The sequence below is a fragment of the Periophthalmus magnuspinnatus genome, chromosome 4, assembly GCF_009829125.3.
Source record: "Periophthalmus magnuspinnatus isolate fPerMag1 chromosome 4, fPerMag1.2.pri, whole genome shotgun sequence".
NCBI classification, from domain to species: domain Eukaryota; kingdom Metazoa; phylum Chordata; class Actinopteri; order Gobiiformes; family Gobiidae; genus Periophthalmus; species Periophthalmus magnuspinnatus.
In genome coordinates this window covers 13,186,722-13,212,986 of record NC_047129.1, presented here as the reverse complement: position 1 = coordinate 13,212,986, position 26,265 = coordinate 13,186,722, and the positions used below count along the sequence as shown (strand labels likewise).

Genomic DNA, 26,265 nt, shown 5'->3' with positions numbered 1-26,265 from the left:
GAGGCAAAAGTAGGTGAGGCAGAATATGGTCAATTATATGATTGTGACTGGTTTGATTTTTTGAGCAGTTTCTAGAAATTTCTTTTAAATATTAGTTCAACAAAGTGTGTAATGATGAAGGATGTGTTTAGGTACATTGAAATATTACAGTTCCATCAATCTCAACAGTTGAAATTCTGCAAACTAACCTAAACTTTGCCTTACAAAATGTTGCAGATTATGCTTCATTAAAAGTCAATTCACACCCACAGCCCAATAGTTTCTCTAAAGTGATTCACAGATACTATTTATAACATACATATGAATCATCCATTTCCAGGCACTGTTATTCTCAAATGTAGACAGATTTCACACACTTATAGTTTCCTCTCTCGTGGCTTGGCTTCAGACCCTAAAATAAACTTCATTACTGCTGTTTGCTACATTGAAAACAGCGTTCACATTTCTTCTTCTTTCTGTGTAGGAGTCGCCAAGCTTGTCTTCGTCCTGTACAAAAACCTGGGGCAGTTCCTCAGCACTGAAAACGCCACGATCAAAATGGCCAACGAGGTCTACGGTCGCAACGTCTCTGTGGCCGTCAACTCGGACATCATCGCCGCTTCAATCAACAAGGAGTCCAGCCGCGTCTTCATTAACGAGCCCGTGGTCTTCACCCTGGAGCACATCGACGTGAGTGCATAGAGCAGACGTCTCATATTAAAAACTCCAGGAGGGATGATCCACTGTAGGCACGGATCCTCCATTTGAATTGGTAATGTCTGGCGGAGGTCAGGCGGTAGATTATTTAAGCCACCGAACATCAAATTAAAAGTCTTTAAGTGAATTCTTAATAAAACATAATTCGTTAATCAAAATTGGGATATAAATGATTTTCTTTTATAGTGGCTTGAATTAGAGTCTAGATTAGCCGTACAATCTTGGATGAAATTACTTTAGTACCCAATTATCTTTTTAAATTTGTCACCATAGTTCCCAGAGGGGCACGCAGGACTTCATATTTTATCACTGAATTACTACAATTCCAGAGACAGGCAATCAAACAATTATATTATTAAAGCTCTTATATAGGCGCTGATGTCGTGGTTGATTTGGCAAAGCATGTGCCAAATGAGATCCAATGTACTGTAAGAATTGCCTCATAAGAGCCGTGGAGTGAAAAATACCCATTCTTATCGACAATGAGTGAATACTTTGTACAAGTAGGGGGTAAATGGTCCCTGTATTATATATGTACTTCAATTGGAGGCAGTCAATTATTTGGACACTTAAGCGTATCTCGTGTTATCTGCAGATGGAGCACTACTTCAACTCCAATTGCTCGTTCTGGAACTACTCGGAGCGGAGCATGATGGGATACTGGTCGACTCAAGGCTGTAAACTGGTGGACTCCAACAAAACCCACACCACCTGCTCCTGTAGCCACCTCACCAACTTTGCGATTCTGATGGCTCATCGACAGCTGGCCGTACGTCAGGAATTATCCTTTGTCTTCATTTTATAAGGAGTTTTATTATGTTATATTTTTGGCTCAATTAGATGAGTGTGGATTTTGCCAAAGAAGTTTCTTATATGTGCTTTTTATATTTTACTGAAATGCTGCCAATTGCAATTACGATTTATAACTATATTTACTCACTGCTTATTATTCCGTTTTTTCACCTGAATTATTCTTGTTTGTTTACATTTAATTAAAAATGTCCCAGTCTCAGGTGTATGAATGAAAAGGTTGACTAATGCTTGAACACAACTGTCTAAATATGGTTTTATTACATATGGATTAAACATAGGAAATAGATAGAATAATAAAGTCATAATAATAAATGATAACATGTGATCTAACAGACTTTACTCCCAAATGTAAACATACTTATCCTGTGATTATGAATTAAGCCCCAGCTGTCCAAACTAATACAAAATCCCCGTGTCTGTTTTTTCCTGACAGGTGAACAACAGGGTGCACGAGCTGCTCCTGACGGTCATCACTCGAGTGGGCATCGTGGTGTCTCTGGTCTGTCTCAGCATCAGTATCTTCACCTTCTGCTTCTTCAGAGGCCTGCAGAGCGACCGCAACACCATCCACAAGAACCTGTGCATTAACCTGTTCATCGCCGAGCTTATTTTCCTCATAGGCATCGACATGACCGAGCCCAGGGTAAGAAGGGCGCGTTATTGTTGCATCGTTTCTTTCTTTATCTTTGTTTATACAGGGGAACCCAATGAGAGCACTTGGGGTGTCTTTTTCATGTTCGCCCTGTTTAAAATACAATACAAGCAGAAAAACAAACGAAACCAACAAGTATACAAGTCCATATAAAACATTAAAAACAGGTGCAGATGTGTGTGTAAAAGTTTGTTATCAGATTATTAAATTGCGATTGTGTCACCAACGTATCCAGTTTTACTTTTCCTCAAAGTGTCTTCCATTTTTGTGAAGCAAAACAGTTAAAAGCCTCTTTCCCGTCTCAGTTCTGGTGCAGCTCGTCCTTAGTCTTATGCAATCATGTGATCTGGTATTAAATGTTCTGGTATCAATGATTAACAAGCAGGTGAGGTATTTATTCACTTCTCATTCCTGCCTCTTTATAGAGACCGTGGTAGATGGTGAAACTGTTTTCTCAATCAAAATATTCTTACTTCAAAATGATTGTAATTTAAGCAAAAGTAAATATGGCAATTTGATCTTATACTGTGGTTGTGATTTTTTATTTACTTAAAAGACCACTATGTAACTTTTGTGGTTGTGCTCGTCTTGCTTGTCTCCGTGGATGATCATGTTTTGTCTTTGCCTAGAATGTTCCAAAGTACGGCATTGCCTCTTCACGGAACAGTAACTTCTGGAGTCTGCGGAGAGGCAACGGTCTAAACATCTTTTAGCATTATAAACACCTGTAATTTAAAGAATGAATACAGTATAGATAAGATTAATGCCATATTGTGGAACATTCTTTTTTTTCTCTCTTTGTTTTTTATTGATATTTAATATACAGGGCTGTAAGTAAATTAACCATCGATACAAAAACCAGTATCAAAAATGTAAATATGGAACGTTTTAGGAAAAAATAGTAACTTTTCCCTGGAGACAAACAGACAACAGAACCCCCCCCCCCCTGAAAAGTTGCATCATGCACCTTTAAAAATATAATAAAAATCACTCAGCGTCGTGCAATAATAGCTTTTTTAGAAGTACAAATGATGACATTATATGTAAATGCACTTGCTTGCTACACAATTTAAACGTGCTTAAGCCTGCAAACTACAACCACCAAATCCCATTGAAAGACTGTTTGTTTCACAGCCTCCCTGACATGACACGACGAGGCCAAAACCATTAATATAGATTACTATGGGACCATGTCTTCCACTTGACAGCTCTTTTCTCCTCCCTCACTTAAAGCCACACGGTTGCCATGGCTCTGCCCGCAGCCGTAGCATTTTGAACACATCTCGCCGTTACATTTTCGCTTGACGTGAAAAGCATTTGGCTGCATACAGGTGGGAATCAAGGCTTCAAACGGCGAGCTGTGTAATTAAATCTTCTAACACTAGCTTTCCAATAATCCCCCTGACGGAAATCTAAACCTGTGATGGTGGGGCATGAATATTCATTTATTTTTATCATTTTTCATTGGGAAAGTGCTCTGCTGAATAGGTGAGGCGGCAGTCGATGTGACATTTATGTGGATTCATTAAAGGGGCACTAACTTTTCTTTTACTTTGGTAGAAATGTGGTTTAATATCTATTTGTGAAAAACTCATAATAAAGTCATATGCGTGAAGGGCATCTGTGGCAAAATCAATACAAAAATAACAAAGAAAATACTTTGCCACATAATTTACAATAGCAACACATTAGCAATAGAGCTATATACAATTTACAAATGGGGAATTAGATTTCAGTGATAGAAATATGATAGCAGATGATGATGATCTTGAATTAAAACATCAATCAAATATCAGTTTGTATGTCAATTTACAATATTTTGTTCTTATCTGTCTGTAAAGTTTATTTTGTATTATTTTTTTTTATTATTCTGAATAATATTAAATCCCAAAAATGTGCTTGGCTAACTGTGTTATTTCTTGATTTGGTTGTTGACTCAGATCGGATGTGCCATCATCGCGGGGATTCTCCATTTCTTCTTCTTGGCTTCCTTCACCTGGATGTGTCTGGAAGGGGTCCAGCTGTACCTCATGCTCGTGGAGGTCTTTGAAAGTGAATATTCTCGGAAAAAGTACTATTACGTGTCAGGCTACCTCTTCCCTGCGATAGTGGTCGGCGTGTCTGCTGCTATCGACTATAGGAGCTATGGGACTAACAAAGCGTGAGTGTACTTTGTAAATAAAGCTTTTCAAGATAGTGCTACAGTGTTAGACTAGTTTGTCTGTTTTTCTGTTAAAAGAAATTCTCATCATTTTAGCCTGAAGATCCCTGGAGAGCGCACCAAAACATTTGAGCTCTTTTGCCAGGGCTGGGATGGGCAGCTCTTAAATATTTCATGTCATTTGAAAGGGGCTGACAGACTCAACACTGCGGTTTCAGAGGGCTGCGTCTACATTAAGGCTTTTCTGCACAAAGACCCTCCAGTGACCTCTTGTTTGTAAATGCTTTTTTTTTAGACAAGCCCAGTGCAGAAAAGTCCTGATTAATGGACACAGCAGGCACAAGGTCTTTTTACTGACAAAGAATTATATTTTAAGTATTCTTTCAAAAATGACAAGACTAATTATTATCAGAATAGAATAAAGGATTTAAAAGGATTTATAATTATATTTTTTACCAGATATTTTGTTTACTTTAAATCACAAATGTCCTAACCTAACCTAATTATTTAGCCTTAGTTTAGATGCTCTGTACAACTTTTGATTTGATTTTAGCCAGAAACACTTCATATACATATTTTTTTATCTTAATAGCCCTCCTTTTTATTCCAAATCATTGTATTCTCTTGTAATATCGGACTTGTTGTACACTGTACTGGTGTTTCTTCTGTGCACACTGTCCTAAGGCTTAAATGTGTTTCCTTGTCCCCTAGGTGCTGGCTAAGTGTGGATAATCATTTCATATGGAGTTTCATAGGACCTGTCACCTTTATCATCATGGTAAGCTGCTATATCCTGCTCTGAATGTTGGGCCTGAGGTGGGGGAGGGCTGTAGGGCTCAGGTCAAAGTGATGCTGTGAAAGGCAGAATTGAAATCAGGAAATTTATAGGATTAGCCTTATGGGGTCTCACGGGTACCAGACAGGTTAATTAAGCTGAAGTGAACTGTTTAGCTCCACTTTGGGAAGGATTGGATTTATTTTTTTACTGTTATGGTTAAGGGACATAGTTTCCTTTATGTAATAATAAGATGATCACGGTCACAAACACATACTGGTTCGAAACTGGTAATACGGAGAAGCTTTCATTCACAAGAAACTAGAATATATGTGCATGATTTGTGTTAGAACCATTGACTGTATATATAAATGGACGTAGCTAACCTGCTAGCTGCCGTGTTCCAACTAAGAAGTGAGCATGGGCGTGCTTCCAGCTCTATCGACTCTGGCTCCAGTTCACTTTCTATTGAAAAACTGTCGCCCCTCTCTTTGTAACTACTGCTGTCAGGCTCGTCATTTTGGTCTTAAACTGTTTGTATTAATCCGCCTTGATATTTTTATTTCGCTATTTTGTCCGTAAATCAAGATATGAACATTAATAACTTAACTTTTTTTTTTTTCCTGAGGTCGCTCCCATTATCGTTAGCAACAGGTTTGATTGCTAAGCGCCTGCTCCATGCTAAAAAGCGATGCAGGCGGGAAGAGGTGTTACTTTCAATAAACTTGCTCCAGATTGGCTCTTTGGTTGCTATGATACTTGCGTTCGAAATTCCAAATATGGAACTCTGCTTCAATTTTGCCCTATAGCGGCTAGCCTCGATGAGCTTCATTTGACCGGAGCCTATGGAGCTAGTCTATAGTTACAACCTATACAGACAGGCTGAATTTCTGTCTTGATCTGCGATTTTCTGTTTGTGTAATAAACCCCTCTTTGTAGCCGAGTAGAGGGGAGGCAAAGGCACCTCTGTGTTTGGCCAAGACCTGCTCGTGTGAAGGACATACAGCATATCATATTGACATATGTCCCATTGAGGCATGCAATTATTTACTGGTCATGACATTATTATCCCCCGCTCCATCAGAGAGGCTTGGAAGAATGAGACCTCGGGGAGTCTTAGAGGCGTGCGCGAGGAAAACGGGAGAGGGAATAGCAGGAGGTATTCCAGCGATATATGGACACGTATTGGTTTGCCCTTCTCACAGAGGGATGAGGAAGTCTTCTATAGAGATGTTTGCTCAGCAGTGTGTTCATTATGTGGCGTTTTGGTCCTTACAGTATGTACCGATGACCTCCGCCTGGCTTCAGACTGACACTGTGGATATAGCAGAAGCAGGGGGCTCCCATGTCAAACTGCAGACTGTCTCACTGCACAATGAAGAGCTTTTAGAAGTGAGGATATAGAGCGGCTTTTTGTCTGCGGGATAAATAAAAAACGAGGGAGCCGAGTTGACTGGGCCGCAGTTCACAGTTTGTTCAAAAAGAGACATTGCTGTTTCTTGTATGGGTTTAAAAATGGAGGAGGACAGAAGGTTGGTGCTGGATAGAGATGTGTTGAAAGTTGAGCGATTTTCGTTGTTTTTCTGTTGTGTCTGATACCAATCTTGATTTGCAAACTTGTATAACCCCAATTTTGAAACAAGCTAAGAGTTATTCAACACATGTCAAACTATCCAAGGACAACAAGACGTAATGATATGTTTTTTCCCTATTTTCCTTAGATACTTGGGAGAACTTGTATCAAAATTATACAAAACAGTAGTGTACGATGCAGTGTTGTAAAGTCATATTAATACAGGATACTTAGTTTTTAATAGAAAAATAATGTTGGATGGTGTTACCAAAAAGGATATAAAAAAATATCTATTGTGTTTACTATTTCTCCTTGTCTCAGCAAATGTTCTGTCAGCCACACAGGAACCTTCATCTAAATTAGGGCCTCATTGTTTCCTATTGTATGTGGGTGCTTTTGTAATGATTTGCATGAAAAATGTGTCTGCAGTGGAAATGATGATCAGGATCCCAACGGTGATGACCGGAGAGATAGAAGCATGACCCCGTGAGCAGCTAATGTATTGCATCCCAGCTAACGTGTCACAGAAATTAGCTTTTTTGGCCGTTCTGGCTTGAGCTCTCCCACACCACGCTGCTTTTGTCGGATTCGGTGCAACAATTGACTCAAAAAGACAAAGTGCTGTGGAAAGGGGCATCTCAGGGGAGCAGGCAGGAGCGAGGTTTGTCTACAACATCCCTGACCCCGGGGTTCTGCTACAAATTGGCTTTGTCCTTGTCAATGAGAGAGGCAGAGGAGAAAGGAAGGAAAACAGAAGCGATAGAAGAAGTGTGGTCAGCTGGAGGCTGTCTGGATCACTGGTTCTCAAACTTTTCACACAGGGGTACCACCTCATTTAGCTCTTAAACTTTCATACGATTGTTAAACGAGACATATTATGCAAAATCAACTTTTATGAGCTTTTAAACATGTCACGATGAATCTCCCTCGTAATGATCTTATTTGATGTTGTATTTCCTGCATATCTGAGCAATCCTGTAATGTCCTTTTGAGGCTTAAGTGGTCAGAAAATGCTGTTTTCACCTACCCCCTATCTCCATCCACTGCTCTGTATTTACTTTAGTTTTGAACACGTAGCCAAAAAACTCTTTAGTTCTAGAGAAATGGTCATTGGACAGTGAGAATAAAAGTGAATTTCGTTGTTGTTTGGTGATGTCAGTAATCATGAATAATTGTTCAACTGTGATATATCTTCTCACAAAATTTGAAACATGACATTGTGACTTTGTTAGGTTTGACAGAGCGGAACCAAAGCAGCTGATGCATACTGCGTAGTGCTACAAATACTTTTAAACTTTCCTCCTTTGGTTGTGTAGAATTGCATTAAAACAAAAATAAGACTGTTATTACGCCACTTTCTGATCTATGTTATAATGTTACTGCCATCAAAAAACATACCTGAAGTTGTTTTTTGTTTCATTCACACATGTTTAACACACAAACCCTGCACAAACCCTGCATATTTAGGAGTTCTTAGAAGCTCTCAAACAGAAAACACACTGTTCCACCCTGTGATGTCATGTGGTAATACAGGTGTAGACTAATATTAAAGGATTACTCAAATACGTGTAAATGAAGCAAAACACAAATCCAGGCATGTTTTTGAGGAAGTTACAACATTCTAACATGGCCTAAAGCTCACTTAATATAGGAGCTATAAACAAAAATTGGTATTAGTTCAAATCTGCAACAAACTAGATGTCAACTGCAAAATTGAACAGCAGAAGGACTGTTTATGAACCTTATTTTGACCAGGTACTAAAGAACACGGGGAAATATTTTGACCCCTTTTGTTTTTCTGACGTGCGCTCGTAGTGTCTATATCTTCCCCGTTGCTGCTGTCTTAAAGTGCCCAAACCAAAGCCACGGTGATGCGTTTGGATGTGTTCTTGTTCCTCGTCTCAGGGCACAGAGGGTATTAGCTCCATGAAAGGAGAACATGGAAGTAATGAGTGGTGGGGCCAACCATTAGTATGCTTGAGCTACGCTTCTACACAAGGCCTTTTGGATCATGACACGTCGCAAGCAGTTCCTCTCATCTGGACAGCTCCATCTGCACCTTTAATATTTTATCCCTAGCAGTTCACATGGAGTTCACTGTGTACACTCAAAAAAAAAGAAAAAAAAAAAAAAAAGCTTTCTACCCAGTCCCTGTGTGGTGATGTGCTTCTGCTTGGCTTGCAGTGGTGATGCAGAGGCAGAGTGAAGGGTGGAGGGGGGCAGAGTTAGTGAGTTAGTGAGGGGATCCCGGGGGAAGGCCAGCCAAAGCATGTCGGTGGGGGTGGGAACATGTGCTGCACTGCTAGGTTACTTTAAAGTCCTGCTCTTGTGTCTCATTGGAGCCATGTCGCCACTCTCTGTGTGAAAGGCCTGCTCATCCATTTTGGGTCTGATAGGTTTATTATCAGCAAAATAAAACAGGGTCAGTGCAATGTGATGGCATTTTTTTTTTTTATTTTGACCCAGTTTTGATTCAATTCCAAAACATATTTTCCAGATTATTTTAAATGGAAATATATCATCAAACAGCAAATGTAAAGTAGGGTTGTAGGGTTGTAGGGTTGGCAAAAAAAAAAAAAAAAATTGAACCTAAAACCATTTTTGATAATTTAGATACGTATTTGAATTGATACTAAAAATATGACAGAAACAAAATTGGTCTTGATCCATATCAGATTTTGTGTAAAACCTCATTGTAATATGAAAAACAACTATTATTTTAGTATTATAGCAGAGGTGCCCAAACTTTTTTTTATTGAGGGCCACATCTCAAAACATATTGGAAGCAGAGGGCCACAGACCAGTGATCAATGCAGTGCAGTGCTTTATAAACAGCTTTGACAGAGCCGCTGTGTATTAATAAGGCTGGAAACACTTTCATTTTAGGTCTGTATCACACTGCAATGTGATGTTTGAGGTTATAGTGGTAGAAATTGTTTAATTGCTGTTAATTGCTGCTAATTGTTTAATTTGCTGTTAAAAATACTGCTTATGATTAATTGGGCCGATTCAGCAGGAGGCCTGAGGACCAATAAACACTGGTCTGAGGGCCGCATTTGGTCCCCGGGCCATAGTTTGGAATTTGTCTAAATATTCATTGTTATCATTGTCGTATATTTGTATGGATCCATCAACTTAGAATTAAAATTGAGTTTGCATTTTTTTGTATTGTAACCCTAAATTACACGCATTAGCAAGTATATAATTTATAAAAAGTTTTCATTTAACATCCCAACCAATTAGCACATTGAGATGACATGCTCGGGCCAGTATTAACACATCTTTGATTTTAAATGAACGCCCTTGTAGCTTTGTTTTTGTGTAGTCATATTATTATTATTATTATTATGTCTCTGTTTCAAAAGCGTATTACCAAACGTACTGGTATTATAATATCCAACATGGTGCTGCCCTGCTTTAGTTTGGTTTTCCGCTCGGCTTATTGAGGCTCTCTCTGTGAGCTGATTGCATGTGGAGAGGTGATGTATTGATCACAACAGTCTTTTGATAGCGGCAGCCGTACACAGCCCATTCTTGTTCTGGAGTGAATGTCTAAGGTCTGCAGTCGGGCTTACAAAGGTCACTCCTTTATTCCAATCCATTTTTCTTTCCACTGTGTTTTGACATTCCTAAGATAACATGATAAAAAGCTGTATTTACAAGGCCCTTTTTGTTCCTCTCAAGCTGAGATACACCATTCCTTACTCTTTGAAATTCATATTGGAGGCACATATTTCTATTTATTTACTTAGAAATTCCTTGACATTATTTATACATGCCTAGCTAGCAGAACAAACACACTGCTCCCAGCTCTTGCGCTTGCTGTGTCAGAAAGATGAGTTTGGACCCTGAATACATGTTTTTGAACAAAATTATTTAGAGCAGGTTTCTCGCTAGCCACTCCTGCTTTTATGTTCTTAAAATCAGGCTATTGATTTTTAAGGGCAGCGAATAGATGCATGCAGATATCTATGTCCATGCCAGGGGCGTGCTTTAGATTTAATACATTAACACAAGAGACCAGGCCGCGTATCTCTTTCCCTTTGTTCCCTCACTCTATCCCTCCTCATCTGTCCAAGAATTGAACACAAATACACTGCAGCGTGCTCCCTCCAGCCTCTCCGTACAAGATTTCACTATGAGCACAAAATGATATGCAGTTGTTTTAACAAGAGGGCTCTGATTTCTACTTTATATTCCCTTTTGGGTACACCACACTGGCAAGGCTGCGTATTTTTTGTATTTCTGCTCAATTTTAGTTGTTTTTCTATTTTTTCTCTTTTTTATTTTGGCCCTGATGGATTTTAATGCGTTTTCATGCTCGCATTGATATAGAATGACACTAAATTTGGCGCCAGTCAGCCTGTCTGAGGCCAAGTGGAGCAATAGATGGTTATTGGATTAGTCTGTGGACATGCAGACATCTGAAGGCTCTCCACTCTATAAATACGAATTAACAGATTTTTTCCCCTCCTCTTGTCTTATGTTATATTTGAACCATTCACTCCCATGTATCCACCTTGATACTGGACAATCCTGGTGTCTTATCATACAAAACATGACATATAGCCCTATTGTTTTAAAGGAGACAGATTACACAAAATGGACTCTCTTGAGCTTTTAACTATATTATAATGGTTCTCTCTCATAATAAACTTACTTAGACTTGTCTTTTGATTTATTAATGCACATTTGAGTAATCTTCTGTGTTCTGCAGTTGAGGACATTCTGTTTTCACCTACCCCCTATCCCCTCCCACTTCTCTGTACATGTAATTAAAATATGTTGACTCCAGGTCGTACACAAATGGTTCAAAAATGTCACATTTCTCAACATTAAAATACGCTGCTGGTTACACTAAAATGCCGCTATGAATCAGTTCATCAGTTTGGAACAGGAAGTCGATGAACCCGTTTCAAGTCGTTTTAGGACAATACTGTGATTTACGCTGAGCAAAATATAAGTAATGACCAACACATACTAAAATGAAATACCAGTGAAAGTATAATAGTGTTTTAATTCAAGAAGGGAGAGTTTCAAACGTTACAATTTTTATTCTTTTTGTGACAACCAAAACGGCTAATTAGGCCCAATTTAACTATTCATCAAACATTAAAAGCATTAACCCTTTCATTTCTGTGTTTCTGACAGCTCAACCTCATCTTCCTGGTCATCACAATGTACAAAATGGTGAAGCACTCCACCACCCTGAAACCAGACTCGAGTCGACTGGAGAATATAAAGTAAGTTAAAGGAGTCACGTCCACAAACCCACGCACTCCCAACATTTAACACTGGTGCTATTCTGCTGCTGTAGCCTGCAGCGAAACCCTTTTATTTCTGTGATAATGATTTTACTCATAACCCTACGCTCCAAAAGAATCATATAGACTTTGCTTTGTCCTCGTGTGTTCTTTTTCCCGGGAATAGACAGATCTCAAATGCTGACTGCACATGACTTTGTGAATTGTCTGGTTCGTCCTCTGTTGTGTGGATCCAAGCCACAGACTAGAGCCAGGCCTGACTCACATCATAAAGCGGCTGGAGTTTAACTGTGTGTGCTGAGGCGCGGTGGAGGCTGTGTGTGCGCTTTTACATAGTACTAAGTGAGGACACATCAGTCAGTACAGGATTTTTTGACTATATTTGACTGAAAAAAAGAATGTGATATTGTCTTCTGTATGTTGTTATTTGGAGAAACAACAGAAAAATCAAAGTTAAAGTTAAAATATATAAAATAATTGCAGTTTCCTTTTACAGGCACCATTTTGAGCACTTTTATCCATTCAAATAACGCAATATATTGTATCAAACTGTTAATTTCTATGGCAACAGTGATATTTTTTCATATTTTTTTCATAATTTGGACTGAAAAAGCAAGTTCTAGTGAAAAAGTTTTGACGTGCAGACACATTCCAGGCCTTATTCCATTTTTCCCACTTCCCACAAATACGAGTGTGTATATACTTGCCATTTACCAGTGAAAATTCCATCTTACACACAAATATACAAGTGTGTATTTATGTGTCAAATAACAGTGAATGTCCCCACTCTGCTACAATGATGAGCGTGTGTTTTGTTAGAGAATTTGCCTCTGGAACATGTCAAACACCCCATTTTCCTAAATAGATCTCGGAAGAGAATTCCAAACCGCATCCTTCGCCAGACCACCACCCGCTCCCCATACAGTTACACCGTGTTTCACTTTGAAATGAAAACCAATGTCTTTTTAATTGTTGTGTTTGTTGGTTGGCGCTTCCCATGAATGATGTATTTATCATAAGATAGAACGCCAGAGATTTCCAATTTGCTACTGTACGTGTGTATGTACATGTTCCATTACTTTTTTTTCCTTTGCAAACAGGAATCACAGCAGTAGCAGCTCTTCTATTTTTACCCTCCGTTTGTTTATTTTTTTGTTTCCCTTAATGAAAGCATGCAACATTACAGCTCTGTGGTAAAACAGCAATCAGGGCCAGCATTCAGGAAAAAGGGTTTATTTTGACTCGTTGGTTTATTTGAGACAGCCTAGTGCCTCATCAGAGAAACCGCAGTTACTGAACATAGCGACACATGGATTTGTGTGCATAAATGTATTCTTTTGTTGTTGTGGCGTGTTAGTCAGCATAGCACCAGTGTCACCGCATGCTGCATGTCAAGCCCAAGTTAACGCATTCCCTTTTCTCCTCTCTTTCGATCTCATTCTCTCTGTCTCTGTCCTGCGCTTCACAGTACTTATCGCGTATGTGATGGCTACTATAATACAGATTTGCCTGGGTAAGCTTGTGCTATGCATTGCAAATACACTATCACAAAAAACGACCACTGAAATAATAAAGATGTTGTTTTAGACGCTTTGGAGTCACACATAATAGTGAATAGTCGGTAACACTTTATACTAATCACGTTTTAATTAGTGATTAATGAACAAATTGTTTATTACCCTAATGCGTTTGTTACTCTAACCCTTTAATTAAGTAGTTACTGTGAGGGAAAGTGACATAACTAATGACATCATCTACGGACACTACAAAATAAATTAACTATATACACTTACATAGAGTTTGGATCATTTTTAATAAACTATTTGTTATTATGATTTGAGACGTTGTTCATGGTTTATTAAGGCAATGCTGTTGTTTTAATAAAGTGGTACCGTGGAATAGTGTAGTAAAAATAACAAAATTCAAATTAAATGTTCCAGGCATGTTGCAAATCCTTTATTTTCATTATAACAATTTGCAGCCATACACATACACACAAGTTGTAAAGTTTCAGTTGTCCAAACACCATACTAACACACATGCCGACTAACCCACGCTTATTCTAACTGTGTCTCTCTTTTCCTGCTCATCCTGCTCTCTGTAGCTATGAAGATAATAAACGCTTTATCAAGTAAGGACACGCTGCCCGGAAACCTCTAGATTTTAGTTCTTACTCGGACTTCTCCTGCTTCCTCTGTCTGTCCCGATGTTCCTTTCGCCCGTTTCGCCCATCCTCGCTCCGAAACTCACGTCCCCTCCTCATATGCATCATCAGTGTGGACATATGTGTTTGAATACCGATCTGAGCTGGTGTCTGAAGGCTCCACAGACCTTCACACACAAGCCAAGAACCTTTGTCAGTTTAAACCTACTTAACGCACTCCGTAGATAACGAACAGGCTGCTTGCACCGTTATGCCAAGCTAAATTGCATCAAATACGATCAAGATTCAAGGCGGGATTTGTGGATATTTGACTAGGGGTATTAAATTACAGGCACATCTGATGAAACACGAATATTGTGTGGAAGTTTATTCGGAAAGTGACACATACGTGGATTCTGTTACATAATATACGTGTTAAATCTATAAAGATGAGGTATTAAAATGAATGCTTTTTACAATATTTGTTTTCAAAGATGTGCCTGTAGCCTATATCATGTACATGTATTTCTCTCTTCATAATCTTTTCCCTACTTTCTCATTCTTAGCCACAATCAAACCCATAGCAACACTACTGGGCCTTTAAGCGTTGGTTGTGTTGGTTTTGTGTTGTAGGTCTTGGGTAATGGGCGCGTTCGCTCTGTTGTGTCTGCTGGGTCTGACGTGGTCCTTCGGCCTCTTCTTCATCAACGAAGCGTCCATCGTCATGGCGTACCTCTTCACCATCTTCAACACTTTCCAAGGAATGTTCATCTTCATCTTCCACTGTCTTCTGCAGAAAAAGGTAGGCCCCGCGCTCTGTTCTTTCAGGGTTAAAATGCAGTGAATTTTAAACAGGAGGCTCGGGGGGAATGCGCTGGGCTTTGTGTGCTGATATGAAGAATCAATAGAGCTGGTGTGTCGATTCCAGGCTCAGTCATATGTAAAGTCAACATGTAGTGTAAACCGGCGGCTGTTTGCGTATGCAGGTCCGCAAAGAGTACAGCAAGTGCTTCCGCCACACGTACTGCTGCGGAGGGCTGCCCACCGAGAACTCCCACAGCTCAGCCAAAACCTCCACCACCAGGACCAGTGCCAGATACTCCTCTGGGACACAGGTAGGACAAACCTTATCATCTGCTCCCATTACCAGTGAAAGTAATGTGTATCAGGCCTACAGTCGGATCAAGACTCCAACACGCCATGTACCGCATGAGTACCTTTGTTCTGCTCTGCCCCCCTCAGCACTTGCTTTTATCTTTTCAACACTAACGTCACGTGCATGAGAAATATGTCACTATTTAAACAGCACTGCCAGCACTTATGCATATGAGGAAAGTATAGGCATTGTGCATCTATAGAAGGAGCTGCATCACATCGCTCAGACGGCCTTTGTGAATAAGGGCCTTGTGCTGTTACTAAAGGACGGGACAACAAACTTTAAAGCCGGTGGTCAGCAAGTCTTTTTGGTTTAGCAAAGCTGACACAAGCACAGGAGCTATTAAAGATATATCAGTCAAATATAAAAACAACTTTACATACATTCATAAAGTTTTGGAAAATATAACATTTTGAGATTAATGTTTTATTGGTGTGCTTGAACTGTTTTAGGCACTTATGCTTCTGGGACTAAACCGATCTAGGTATATAATTGGAAATCTCTGTAAGGTTTAAGCCATGTTATAATGTTGTGACCTCACCAAACACACCTGGACTTATGTTTTCTCACTTTCTCATTCTCACATGTTTAAATAATCCTGCATGATTAGTCCTACTACATCTCCAAAGCTCAAAATGCTCTGTTCCACCTTGTGATGTCATGAAGCTGTAGGTTTCAAGTTAATGACTGCCTTTTACCTTTTGTTCAGTAGAGATTGACAATTCCAGCGCTGAAGTTATCCAAATGATTCTAGTGAAGGTGTATGGAGTTTAAAAAGAGTGGAGGGTGGAGTTTTTTTCATTTTGAGAGAAGAACTCAGGATTTATGTGTTAAACATGTGTGAATGAAACAAAACACAACTCCAGGTCTGTCTGTGATGAGGAAACAACATTATAACATAGATCAGAAAATGGTGTAATATGGGCAGTTTAGGAGTAACATTTCATCGGTGTGTTTAAGATGTATTTAGTTGTTTTTTCTTGGTATAACTTTTGGGACCGAACCGATCTAGGTACGCACTGTCCTTAGCCGTATGTAGGCCAGCTGAAAAACATACACGTCTCCATCGCGCCCTTGTCCTCATATAGTTCGTATCCCGACCACTTTCCTTTTTATCTTACATAAATAAAATAAATATAAAACCGAGCTAATGGCCCTTGTCCCTTGTTGACCTGGCAGAGTCGAATCAGGAGAATGTGGAATGACACCGTAAGAAAGCAATCGGAGTCCTCCTTTATCTCAGGTGACATCAACAGCACCTCCACCCTCAACCAAGGTCAGTGCCCACCTCATCTCTGCTCATACTCACACTATATGCACACATTTCATCACCCCGCTAAAAATACCTCCCTGTGGTTTCAGCCACACACTTCCAGCCCTGGTATTCACACTAATGTCTATATGATAAAAGAGAGGAGAGTCTGTTGTGCAGTTATGTGAAAATGTGTGCGGGTTTTTTTTTTTTTTTTTTTTTGGGGCGAAAGATTTGATTAAATTTCAGTATCAGCCCTGCACAACATTATTACTGTTATTGTGGATCAAGTATACATTGATACACATATTAATAGCCTTTCCAGTGTACTGCATAGTCCTGCCAAAAAAGGATTAAAGAAATCTGTTAGCAAATATCCTGTGCTATCTCTATCTGACCGGTAACATCTGACTTAAATTGGGGCAAGTTCAAAGTTCGTGTATGAAAAATCCCGGCTGACTCCGGCAAAGATATTATCAGCAAAAATACATTTCAGAAAGAGCACTATTTGTCGTCGGGCATCTGAGGTGACCTGTGTTACTTTAGCGAGGGATTTGTGAGAGAGGCAAGAGGGAAAAAGCGCTGTCATTTATTATTTAGCTGGAGCACAAATATGATGATGAGAAGATGATGTTCAACTCTGGCTGACCTGGAATGCGTAGCCCTGTCTCTGAAATGGCTTTCCGAGCTTGCCTCTCCTCCTCCCTCCTGTGACTTCTGACGCTGCAGCTATACATGTCCATTTTCTTCCTCTTCTGTGGCTGTCCCGTGTCACAAAGTAAAACACGTTGATTCATGCTTTGGCCCCATAATTCTTATAGACATTTTGTTAATGCAGAGGGTTTGTATTGATCACTCAAGGGGGTAATGGTAGTGGGTTAGTGCACTTCCCTGTCATTAAAAAGATCCCTGGAGACTTAGGAACATGACAGGTGGCATTTAGTACGGGTGATGGATGGCAGGGGAATACCGCAGTACCTCAGGTGGCCACCGGAAAAGGTTCAGTAGCTTTTAAAGGAAATGTCTTTTGGTCAAAATAAAGATGTTGTTGGTAACACGTTATTTTACACCACTGAACTACAATTATGGTAAGTTATGATAGTATTTAGATGGTAATGTTAACAAAAAAGTAAAACTGTGTCAATAATATACCATTACAATGCTGCACTATTTTAAAGCATATAAAAATATAATATATAAGTATACACTTTAGGTATCTGTACTTTTTACTTACTTCAGTACATTTGAGAGAAGGTATCTGTACTTTCTACTCCAGTACATTTAGAGTAAAGTATTTTGTATTATTGTTTGAGACCCACTGAAAACGCTGAGGGTTTATTTTTAACACATTCATTTAATTTAATATAAGCAAACAAAAATATACACATAAAAACAGAACAAAATTCAGCACAAATCTTAATCAAAATCTCTACATTTAAAGCTTTATTATAGCACAAAATCAGCACAAAACAGGTACTTTAATGCTTGACTATTTTTGCTCCAGTATCTGTACTTACAAAATACTACTAGCAGTATGTACAGAAAAATATGACTTCTTACACATTTGTTTACCACCTTGATAATAACGTGACAGTTCAGGGTTTACGTCCAACAATGGATGAATTGTGTTTAGATTGTGGTGTAAAATAAAGTGTCACCCAACTTTATTTGGCCTCCTCACCCTCCAAACAAACGATCCAATTTAAACTTGGCCCCAAATGACATTCACTGGCTCTTACACAGGCTGACTGCATCCTCCCTCATCTCTCCTCACTCTATTCAATGTGTCTGTCGCTTTGTGTTTGCTGTATGATTCTCTGAAATGTATGCACTTGTCTTTACACTTTGTAGGAATGACCGGAAATTATCTACTAACAAACCCTCTTCTGCGACCTCAAGGCACTAACAACCCTTATAACACCTTACTGGCCGAGACTGTCGTATGTAACACCCCCACGGCTCCAGTCTTTAACTCGCCAGGTGTGCTTCTTTGATACTTCACTGCTTTCACTTTGCTCTGCTTGTGTGTCTTATAGAAGGTTACAGCCATCCAAGAGCTGCCAATAGTTTAGTTTCACTGTTCCCTCTTAATCATTCTCCCCTAAATCCACCCAGAATCTTCTAATGTTGTCAAAGATCCGAATAAGTTGGGGTACTGTATATAACATGACGTTTTGAAGTTGCTAGAGAATCTGCCATCTGCTTTTCTCTTTCTCTATTACTCTGCCTGAAAGCAAGGTTCCACAGTATCGCATTAAACGCATGTATTTCCCTGGACACAAACAGCTGACGGTACCATGCCAAGTTACGGGTCAGATCCGTGCAGAAGCAACTCCGCTCACAGAAAAAAATGCATGTTTTTCAAGGTGTAATTGAGCAATAAAAACGTGCAATTTAATAATGCAAAATAGACTCGTTTAATGCCATACTGTGGAACATTCTAGGCAAAGTAATAACATCTCCACAGAGAAAAGCAGATGCCAGAACCCTCCACCAGAAAAGTTACATACTCAATCATCCCTCACTGAGTCTGGGTCAAATGCAGTATTGTCCCAAATTGTCTGATTGAGGCTTATTTCAAATTAAGTTATTATTCATTTTAGTTGAACTTGTAAAATTGTTCTTTTGCATTTCTTTTGAGGTTTACAGTGCCCCACCCTATTCAGAAGTGTGTTGGTGCAACATTAGTGCGTAAATAGTCTGTGTGGTAGTGCACATATCCACTGTGTATGTGTAAAGCCCAGCACATGCTCACATTGTGGGTGCAGATTCCTGTGGTTGGTCCTGATCCACCCGGGGCACTCTCGGATTTCCCTTTTCCAAACCCGGAATGAGACATAATGATTAAGAGTGGAATAGGATACTGTGTGTTCAGGCTGGAGATAATGTAAACAGTGGTAAAGACGTGAAGCTCTAGTATAAACTGCATGCTTATTAAGATTTATGCTGTGCAGTTTATCAGGTGATTCATTATTTGTGCCTTAAAACACATGTTTCCTAATGCTTTTTGCGCTAAGCCTTGGGTACATACATATGGAGATGTACTGTGCAGCTAACAGTGAAGTGAATGCCCTACTGTAACTGTGAAACTGAAACAACATCTTCCATTGTTTGTGCTCTTCCCTTGTGCTTCCCTCTATAGTGACCTACAGAGAGACAAGTATGGGAGTAAAACTTAACTTTGCCTATCAAATGTAAATTTTTTTCAGCATGCTTATTTAAAAACAACCGAACCAACCCCGGCACAATCACTGGTTTTACTTTTGATTTAGGCCATTGACACACACTCAATGAGCAAGTGGTTCATTAAATTATTCAAACATACTCTGGCAAAAAAATAAAAATACAAAATCAAGAAATTGCCTGATTTGTCAGTTTCCCCAAATCTAAAAATGTTCACACGATTAATATTAATAAAATACAAAAATAACTACAGCTATGTTTTCCTCAAATAGTTGCAGCCCTATTCCTTACTATTCAAACCCAGTCCTAGCACACCTTAACTGACAAAACATCCACATCGCAGCTTAAATCCATCACTGATAAATGTTACTTTATGGTAGCTGTGAAATCTCCACATGAATCTGTTGTTTTACAAGTGCTTTATCTGAGCTATCGTCCACATTCTTTTTTTATCTCCTCACTTAATCATGGAGAAGCTAATATTTATGTTTTTGCCGATGTTTCGCCTGACCCTCATGCCCAAAGACATTCCTGACATGACCGGCAGTGACCCCAGCCGCTCCTCTGTTATTCTGCACTGGTTCTGTTAGGGACTCGGGGAGCTGTCAGCGTGACAGATGCCAAGTGCTGGGCTGGAGGCGAGATCTGACCTTTACCAGTTTTGGAGACACAAACCACCAAGTAACGCCAGCAAGCCCCCAGAACAAAGACTCAACAACAAACGTAGCATTAAATTTGTCAGACAAAAAGCTCTTTTAAAGCTTGTTTCCCTAATTTGCTGAACCCTTGCTCCCGCTAAGCTGCAGTTAAGACTTTGTTTTGTTGTTTCTTTTTCATGTTCCAATAAATCATTTTACTTTCTTTTGTACATCAGCTGCTCTTAGACCAGATAGGCTGAGCAGACAGACATGATGTGAGTGTCTTCAGTGAGTCTCTTCACCTGCTGTGTGTGGTGATGGTGGAGTGCTGCTTGTTGGCTCCCCTTGTAGTGAGAACAAAGATGGCTGTCCCATGTTGATACACAAATATTTTCCCTTTCTTGTCCATGTCATCTTTTTCATCTTTGTCTCTTTCTTTCCCTCGGCACAACCAAACCCATTAGCTGCTAAAACCTCTTGAGTATTGTAGCTCGCCCGCTTGCGGCTTCATTCCTGTGGACATTCCTTTGCCCCATGTGTCTGTGATAGTGATTAATGTCCCAGTTTGTCACTTAATGTTGTTTGGGATCTTTTTCATCGCTGTGTCACGTCTGTGGCGAACTAAAACTCATAGTGCTGTGCTTTTAAAAAGCAATTTTTCAAAGGGAAAATAAAATATATAAATGCCAGAAAGTAAAATGATTTCTCACTACAAATGATGCATGTGAGTTTATTGTTTGTGAAGGATTGTGCCTAACTAACCAGTTTATGGCATGGCTTAATCTGACTTGTGACACTGCATCCTAAACAGCATTAAACTTGCTTGACATTTGCTGCTTTTTGCGACTGACTAATGTGAAATCCCCTCACGTCTTCCTCTGTTTGCAGGGCACTCACTGAACAACGTGGTGAGGGATACAAGTGCAATGGATACACTACCGCTAAATGGTAACTTTAACAATAGCTACTCGCTACGCAACGGCGACTTTGGCGACAGTGTGCAGGTAGTAGACTGCGGCCTGAGTCTGGACGACGCTGCCTTTGAGAAAATGATCATCTCTGAATTAGTACACAACAACCTGCGTGCCTGTAACAAGAGCCACCCACCCCCACCACCCCCGCAGCAGCAGCAGCACCTGAGTTTACACCACCCGCCCCGTCCCCGCGCGCCCCCGCAGTACCACCACCGGCACCACACGGAGCGGGCTCCGCCGAGGGTGACTGTGGTGGGCGGCAGCAGCAGCGAGGACGACGCCATTGTGGCCGATGCCACGTCTCTGGTGCACGACCCTGTGGGCCTGGAGCTGGAGGCTCCGCTCATCCCCCAGAGAACTCACTCTCTCCTGTACGCCCCCCAGAGGAAGGGAAGGGCGGACGTGGACGAGGACACCTACACCACACAGCTCACCACCACCACCAACACAGAGGACAGCCCCCAGTCCCCCAACAGAGACTCACTGTACACGAGCATGCCAAATCTGAGGGACTCTCCTTTCCCCGAGAGCAGCCCTGACGTGGTGGACGACCTGTCCCCGTCCAAAAGGAGCGAGGCTGAGGACACTTTCTATAAGAGCATGCCCAACCTGGGCTCCAGCAACCAGCTCCAGGCCTACTACCAGATAGGCCGAGGGAGCAGCGATGGCTACATTATCCCCATCAACAAAGAGGACTGCATCCCCGAAGGCGACGTACGGGAAGGACAGATGCAGTTAGTGACAAGCCTTTAAATGTATTGAAATCAGCCCCGCCCCCTCGTCCTTTTGCAGCCCCTGCCTCTGAGAGGACACTCCAGTCAAGCTACCGGGGCGCAGGTTTTATTTTTAACAGAGCTTAGCAGCCCCAGGGCATCGCCACCTTTTGGAGCCTCACCTCCCCCATCTGCGTTGCCATCTCGATTCAAACATGCCACTCGACCCACTTTGTCCTCAGACCAACAGACTCTGATGACATTGCAAAGTTTTAGACTGTACATACAATGCAGAGTGGAATTTAAATTTAAAGAGACAAACCAACTATGTATTTAAATGTGCTGCTGCTGTTGAATAAATGAATTTTAAAGTACAACAGTAATAAACACTAAAAAGGCCAAAACATGAAATGGTACACTGAATCAGAAATCTCCCAATCTAAAGGCTGTACATACATTCACCTCCATGTTTATGAAATCCTGGTTTTATTGTAGACAAACAGCACACACGGATCAGCACACGGACTCACATATTCCCTCAGACTTTTAAAGGTGCGGGAATATGCAGGCCCAGTCACTCCCATCACATGAAGTTTGGATTGTATAACCACTAGCAATCAAGCCCCTGGCCTTATATTTTCTCAACTGTACATTTGAACTGTTGTCGAGGAAATTGCTAAATGATATATTTTGTTGTATTGCTAGTGTAAAAATCCTGGGAGACAGTAAATACGGAGAAACCTTTTACTTTCAAAATTTTAACATTTGAGAGACTATTGTGTAGAAGGTGCACATATGTTAAACAGCGTGTTTATGGTTTTAACACTTCATTCATGGTAGTAGATTTGAGAGTTTAGGAAAATATGGAAGGTCCAACAAATGGCATACTCACCTTATCCACTTGTGAACAGTGTTTTGCTTACGCCCATTTAAGACTATTGCTTTGATTTCTAGTGGCATTAGTAGAATGGGACAAACAGGATATAGGGTGAATTGTACGCATTGCACAGTTTTTTTGTGTAACTTAACTTTATACAGGAGCGACGGCAAGAGAGACTGAAACTGACTTGACAATAAAAACGTTGCTTTGATAAATGTAGTTCTTCCACCAGGTTTGAACAGTTTTAATTTATTGAAAAACTTTCCAAATGGACGGAAAATGTGTGAATATTTTCCAGCACTGGTATATTTGCTGTACTGTAGCTCATTTTTTATGTAAACATATTACCAAGGGGCTCATCACTTAAGACTGATGTAAATTTCAACACTTGTTTAACAAATAAAATAAATGTGAGATTTTTTGTCAACTGACAGTTTCTTTTTTAACAGTTGAAAAAAGTCATTATTTTGTTATGAATGAAGTATACTTTTTACTCAGGTTCTAAGTATGTCCCAAGCACCTTGAAGCAAAATTTGGTTTTCTAGCAATTTTATTTAACATTTTTGAATTGCTGCATAGTAGATAAAGCTAATTTCTCCATCTGTGTTAGAGAAGCCAAATCCCCATGTGATTCAAGTTTAAGAATCTCAGGTAGGAAAATTGCATTGTAAAATTATGTTCCCTATGTGTGGTTGTAACACTAATAAAGGTTCGAAAAAATGACACTGTTCCCCGCATTGTCCACCTTATCACATTATTGAACAAGCACTTGTCCTATATAACACCATTAGCCAACCATGGGCCCATAGAGCTAACAAGGGCTGCAATGTTCCACTTGGCTGGCGTCGTGGAAATACATTACCCATAATACATCTGCATATATGACATATATTGGCTTTAATTAATGTCTACTGCAGATGCCAGGGCTCCTAGTCATGTCTGGTTCAGGTAATGTAAAATTATGGAGCATTTTAATACAACACCAGTCGAGGCAAAGTGACAGCGCTCAGTGGGGAAGCTACAAATTGCACTGTTTACCATTTGGCTTTGAAGGAAGTGAGTCAGGAGTTGGCAAAAAATAAAAAAAATAAAAAAGCTAGCACTTTATGTCAGAGTGGCTACACATAATGCCGTGTGGGATGTGTGTTGTTTTGACTTTTTTTCCACAATTAGGTGACATTTGGAGCAATTATCCAAGGCTACAAAATTGTCGCAGAAAAAGAATTATGGTGGTTTAGGTGATCCCGCGTACAGAGCACTTGAATGTCAGTCTGTGTTGAGGTGACTGACTGTTGAAATGGCAAACATAATGACACAAGGCGTAATAATGACGGAAAATCATAGTCATTTTTAGCAGCTGTTAAATAAGATACATATACGTTTCGTATATGGTTCGAAATGGAAGAAAATACATAGATTGTGTTTCAGAGGTGGTAAGGCAAAATGACAACAGGACTTGTGGGTACATTTATAAAGTTTTTGTTTTTATGTGCAGTACAACACAAACTATAAATCAGGGAGTGGAATGGGAATAGAAGATTTTCCCAGTTGGGAATTGGACTTGTGTTGTTTATAAAATACCTGCAACCAGGTGAGCCATGGAGGCATCTTCTACAAACAGATCTATATTTTGCTAAATATAATTTTCTTTACAAAATTATTCATTTAGACCTATTATTTTTTACTTGTATAGTGCTAGTATAGTATATGCTGTTGTGATGAACAGAGAATTGAAGAGAATTAATTATATTTAAATATTGATAAAACACAACCAATAACAGCTCTTGAAGTAGCACATCATAAAACTGTATCCATATAAAGCCAAGTTTCTTTACTGCAGAACAATAACACACTCTCAGATTTGCCAGTGACCAGAGAAGAAAGTCTTGGTTCTTTCATTGCAGGACACTGTTTAAGTCCTCTTCTTCTCCTCAGCTTCAGACTATGGACCTGTGTCAAACATGGATTCAGAAATAGGCCAGGGGACCAGGGGCTGCGAGCTCCTCTGGTCCCACTGAGCAGCAGCGCTCTGTGGAGCACAGACCTAAAGAAGCCTGTCAGCAGAATGAGGTGGAGCGCTACAGACGGATGTGTTATTGACTAACACACACAAGACTAATGTGAGAAAAACACATGGAAGTGAGCGGGAAAGAGCTAATACTCTCCATCAGGGCAGTCTCTGATGGATATGATGCAATTAGTGGAAAACCATGATCCAGTTGATGAAAATCATAATGCAGTGTAACCAATGCAGGTTATTGCTAAACAGACTGTGACAGACAGTTCTTTGTGATGTACTTCTTTTTCAGAGTTTGTGTGTAAATAGTGATTGTGCCGATACCAAGCCTGGATAAAATGCAGAGGGTTATGTTAGAAAAGACAACTGACATTAGAAGTTTTAAATGATAATTTAATCAACAGATATGTCCTGTCTCTTTGTGTTAGTCCCAAGCCTGGACAAATGGAGAGTGGAGGAAGGGCATCAGGACTAAACTCTTCTCCAGAGCACCTCACTGTAGGAGGCAGATCTGCTATAGTTACTGTTATTATAAAATGTTATGGCAGAATGGGTACGTGACATAAATACTGAGTACACACTGGAGTAGACGTGAACTTTTTGCCAGTCCCATGCTTTGATGAATAAAATATATATCATGACTCAAAGTCTGATATTTTAGTGTTGTGGAATAAAAAGAAACGAAACAAAGGACTTTTTAAGCAGTGTTTTTTTTTTTTCAGATTCAGTTCATTAACACCATTTTGCCAGCAATAAAAACATCTTTCTTAAAAAGCCCTGAGGGGACATGAATAAATATAAAAGTTTCATGTTGTAATCAGGTTTATTCACCCTCTTTCAAAGTTTTATTTCCAATCCTTCAGCACATTTCAGAGGTTATCAATAACTAGTTTGGGAGTCACTCCACTGACTCCTCAGAGTGGAAAACAAAACTGCAATTATAGATGGCATCAGCCTCAAAGTCAGCCACCACCTCCACGCCAAAAACACTCTGGCAACGCAACACTAACTTCTACAAGTCTCCAAGTCAAAGGCTCTCACTCCTTTCTTCCCTCCATCTCTTTTGTCCTGTCCCCAACTTCAAACAGCCACACTCACGGCCCATAGGCGACTTAGATCTGGTCCCGTCGAGGTGAAAAATCCAATTAACCTGGCGCTCCGGCTGCCTTCGTTATAATCCCCTCCCATAATTATGAAATTACCAGATGCAGGATTTCAAATAAAAAGGATGAGAGCGACAGGCTCAAAAAGAGATGAAGTAAACCATCGGCGGCCATAGTTTATAGACTTCTCATTTACTCAAGAAGAAGCACTGATTCTACAGAGTTTGAAGGTTAGACCCAGTAATAGGACACATCTATAAAAGACACCTTTG

The 26,265-nt window shown here is 40.0% G+C and overlaps 1 protein-coding gene across 19 annotated transcripts in view; it reads left to right on the top strand.

The window, feature by feature from the left end:
- The window catches only part of adgrl2a (adhesion G protein-coupled receptor L2a), a 108,090-nt gene extending 84,539 nt beyond the window's left edge, over positions 1 to 23,551 (top strand). For 4 of the 19 annotated variants that reach the window (XM_055221102.1, XM_055221105.1, XM_033965793.2 and 1 more), the window contains 12 exons: positions 464 to 669; positions 1,292 to 1,465; positions 1,943 to 2,152; positions 4,102 to 4,322; positions 5,034 to 5,100; positions 11,822 to 11,913; positions 14,711 to 14,879; positions 15,064 to 15,192; positions 16,413 to 16,509; positions 18,337 to 18,465; positions 19,628 to 19,645; positions 21,195 to 23,551. In XM_055221102.1, the coding sequence (XP_055077077.1) occupies positions 464 to 669; positions 1,292 to 1,465; positions 1,943 to 2,152; positions 4,102 to 4,322; positions 5,034 to 5,100; positions 11,822 to 11,913; positions 14,711 to 14,879; positions 15,064 to 15,192; positions 16,413 to 16,509; positions 18,337 to 18,465; positions 19,628 to 19,645; positions 21,195 to 22,033 (2,351 nt within the window). In that variant the 3' untranslated portion in view covers positions 22,034 to 23,551. The other 15 variants (XM_055221107.1, XM_033965794.2, XM_055221106.1 and 12 more) reach the window with 9 other exon arrangements.
- Positions 23,552 to 26,265: the final 2,714 nt, after the last annotated feature.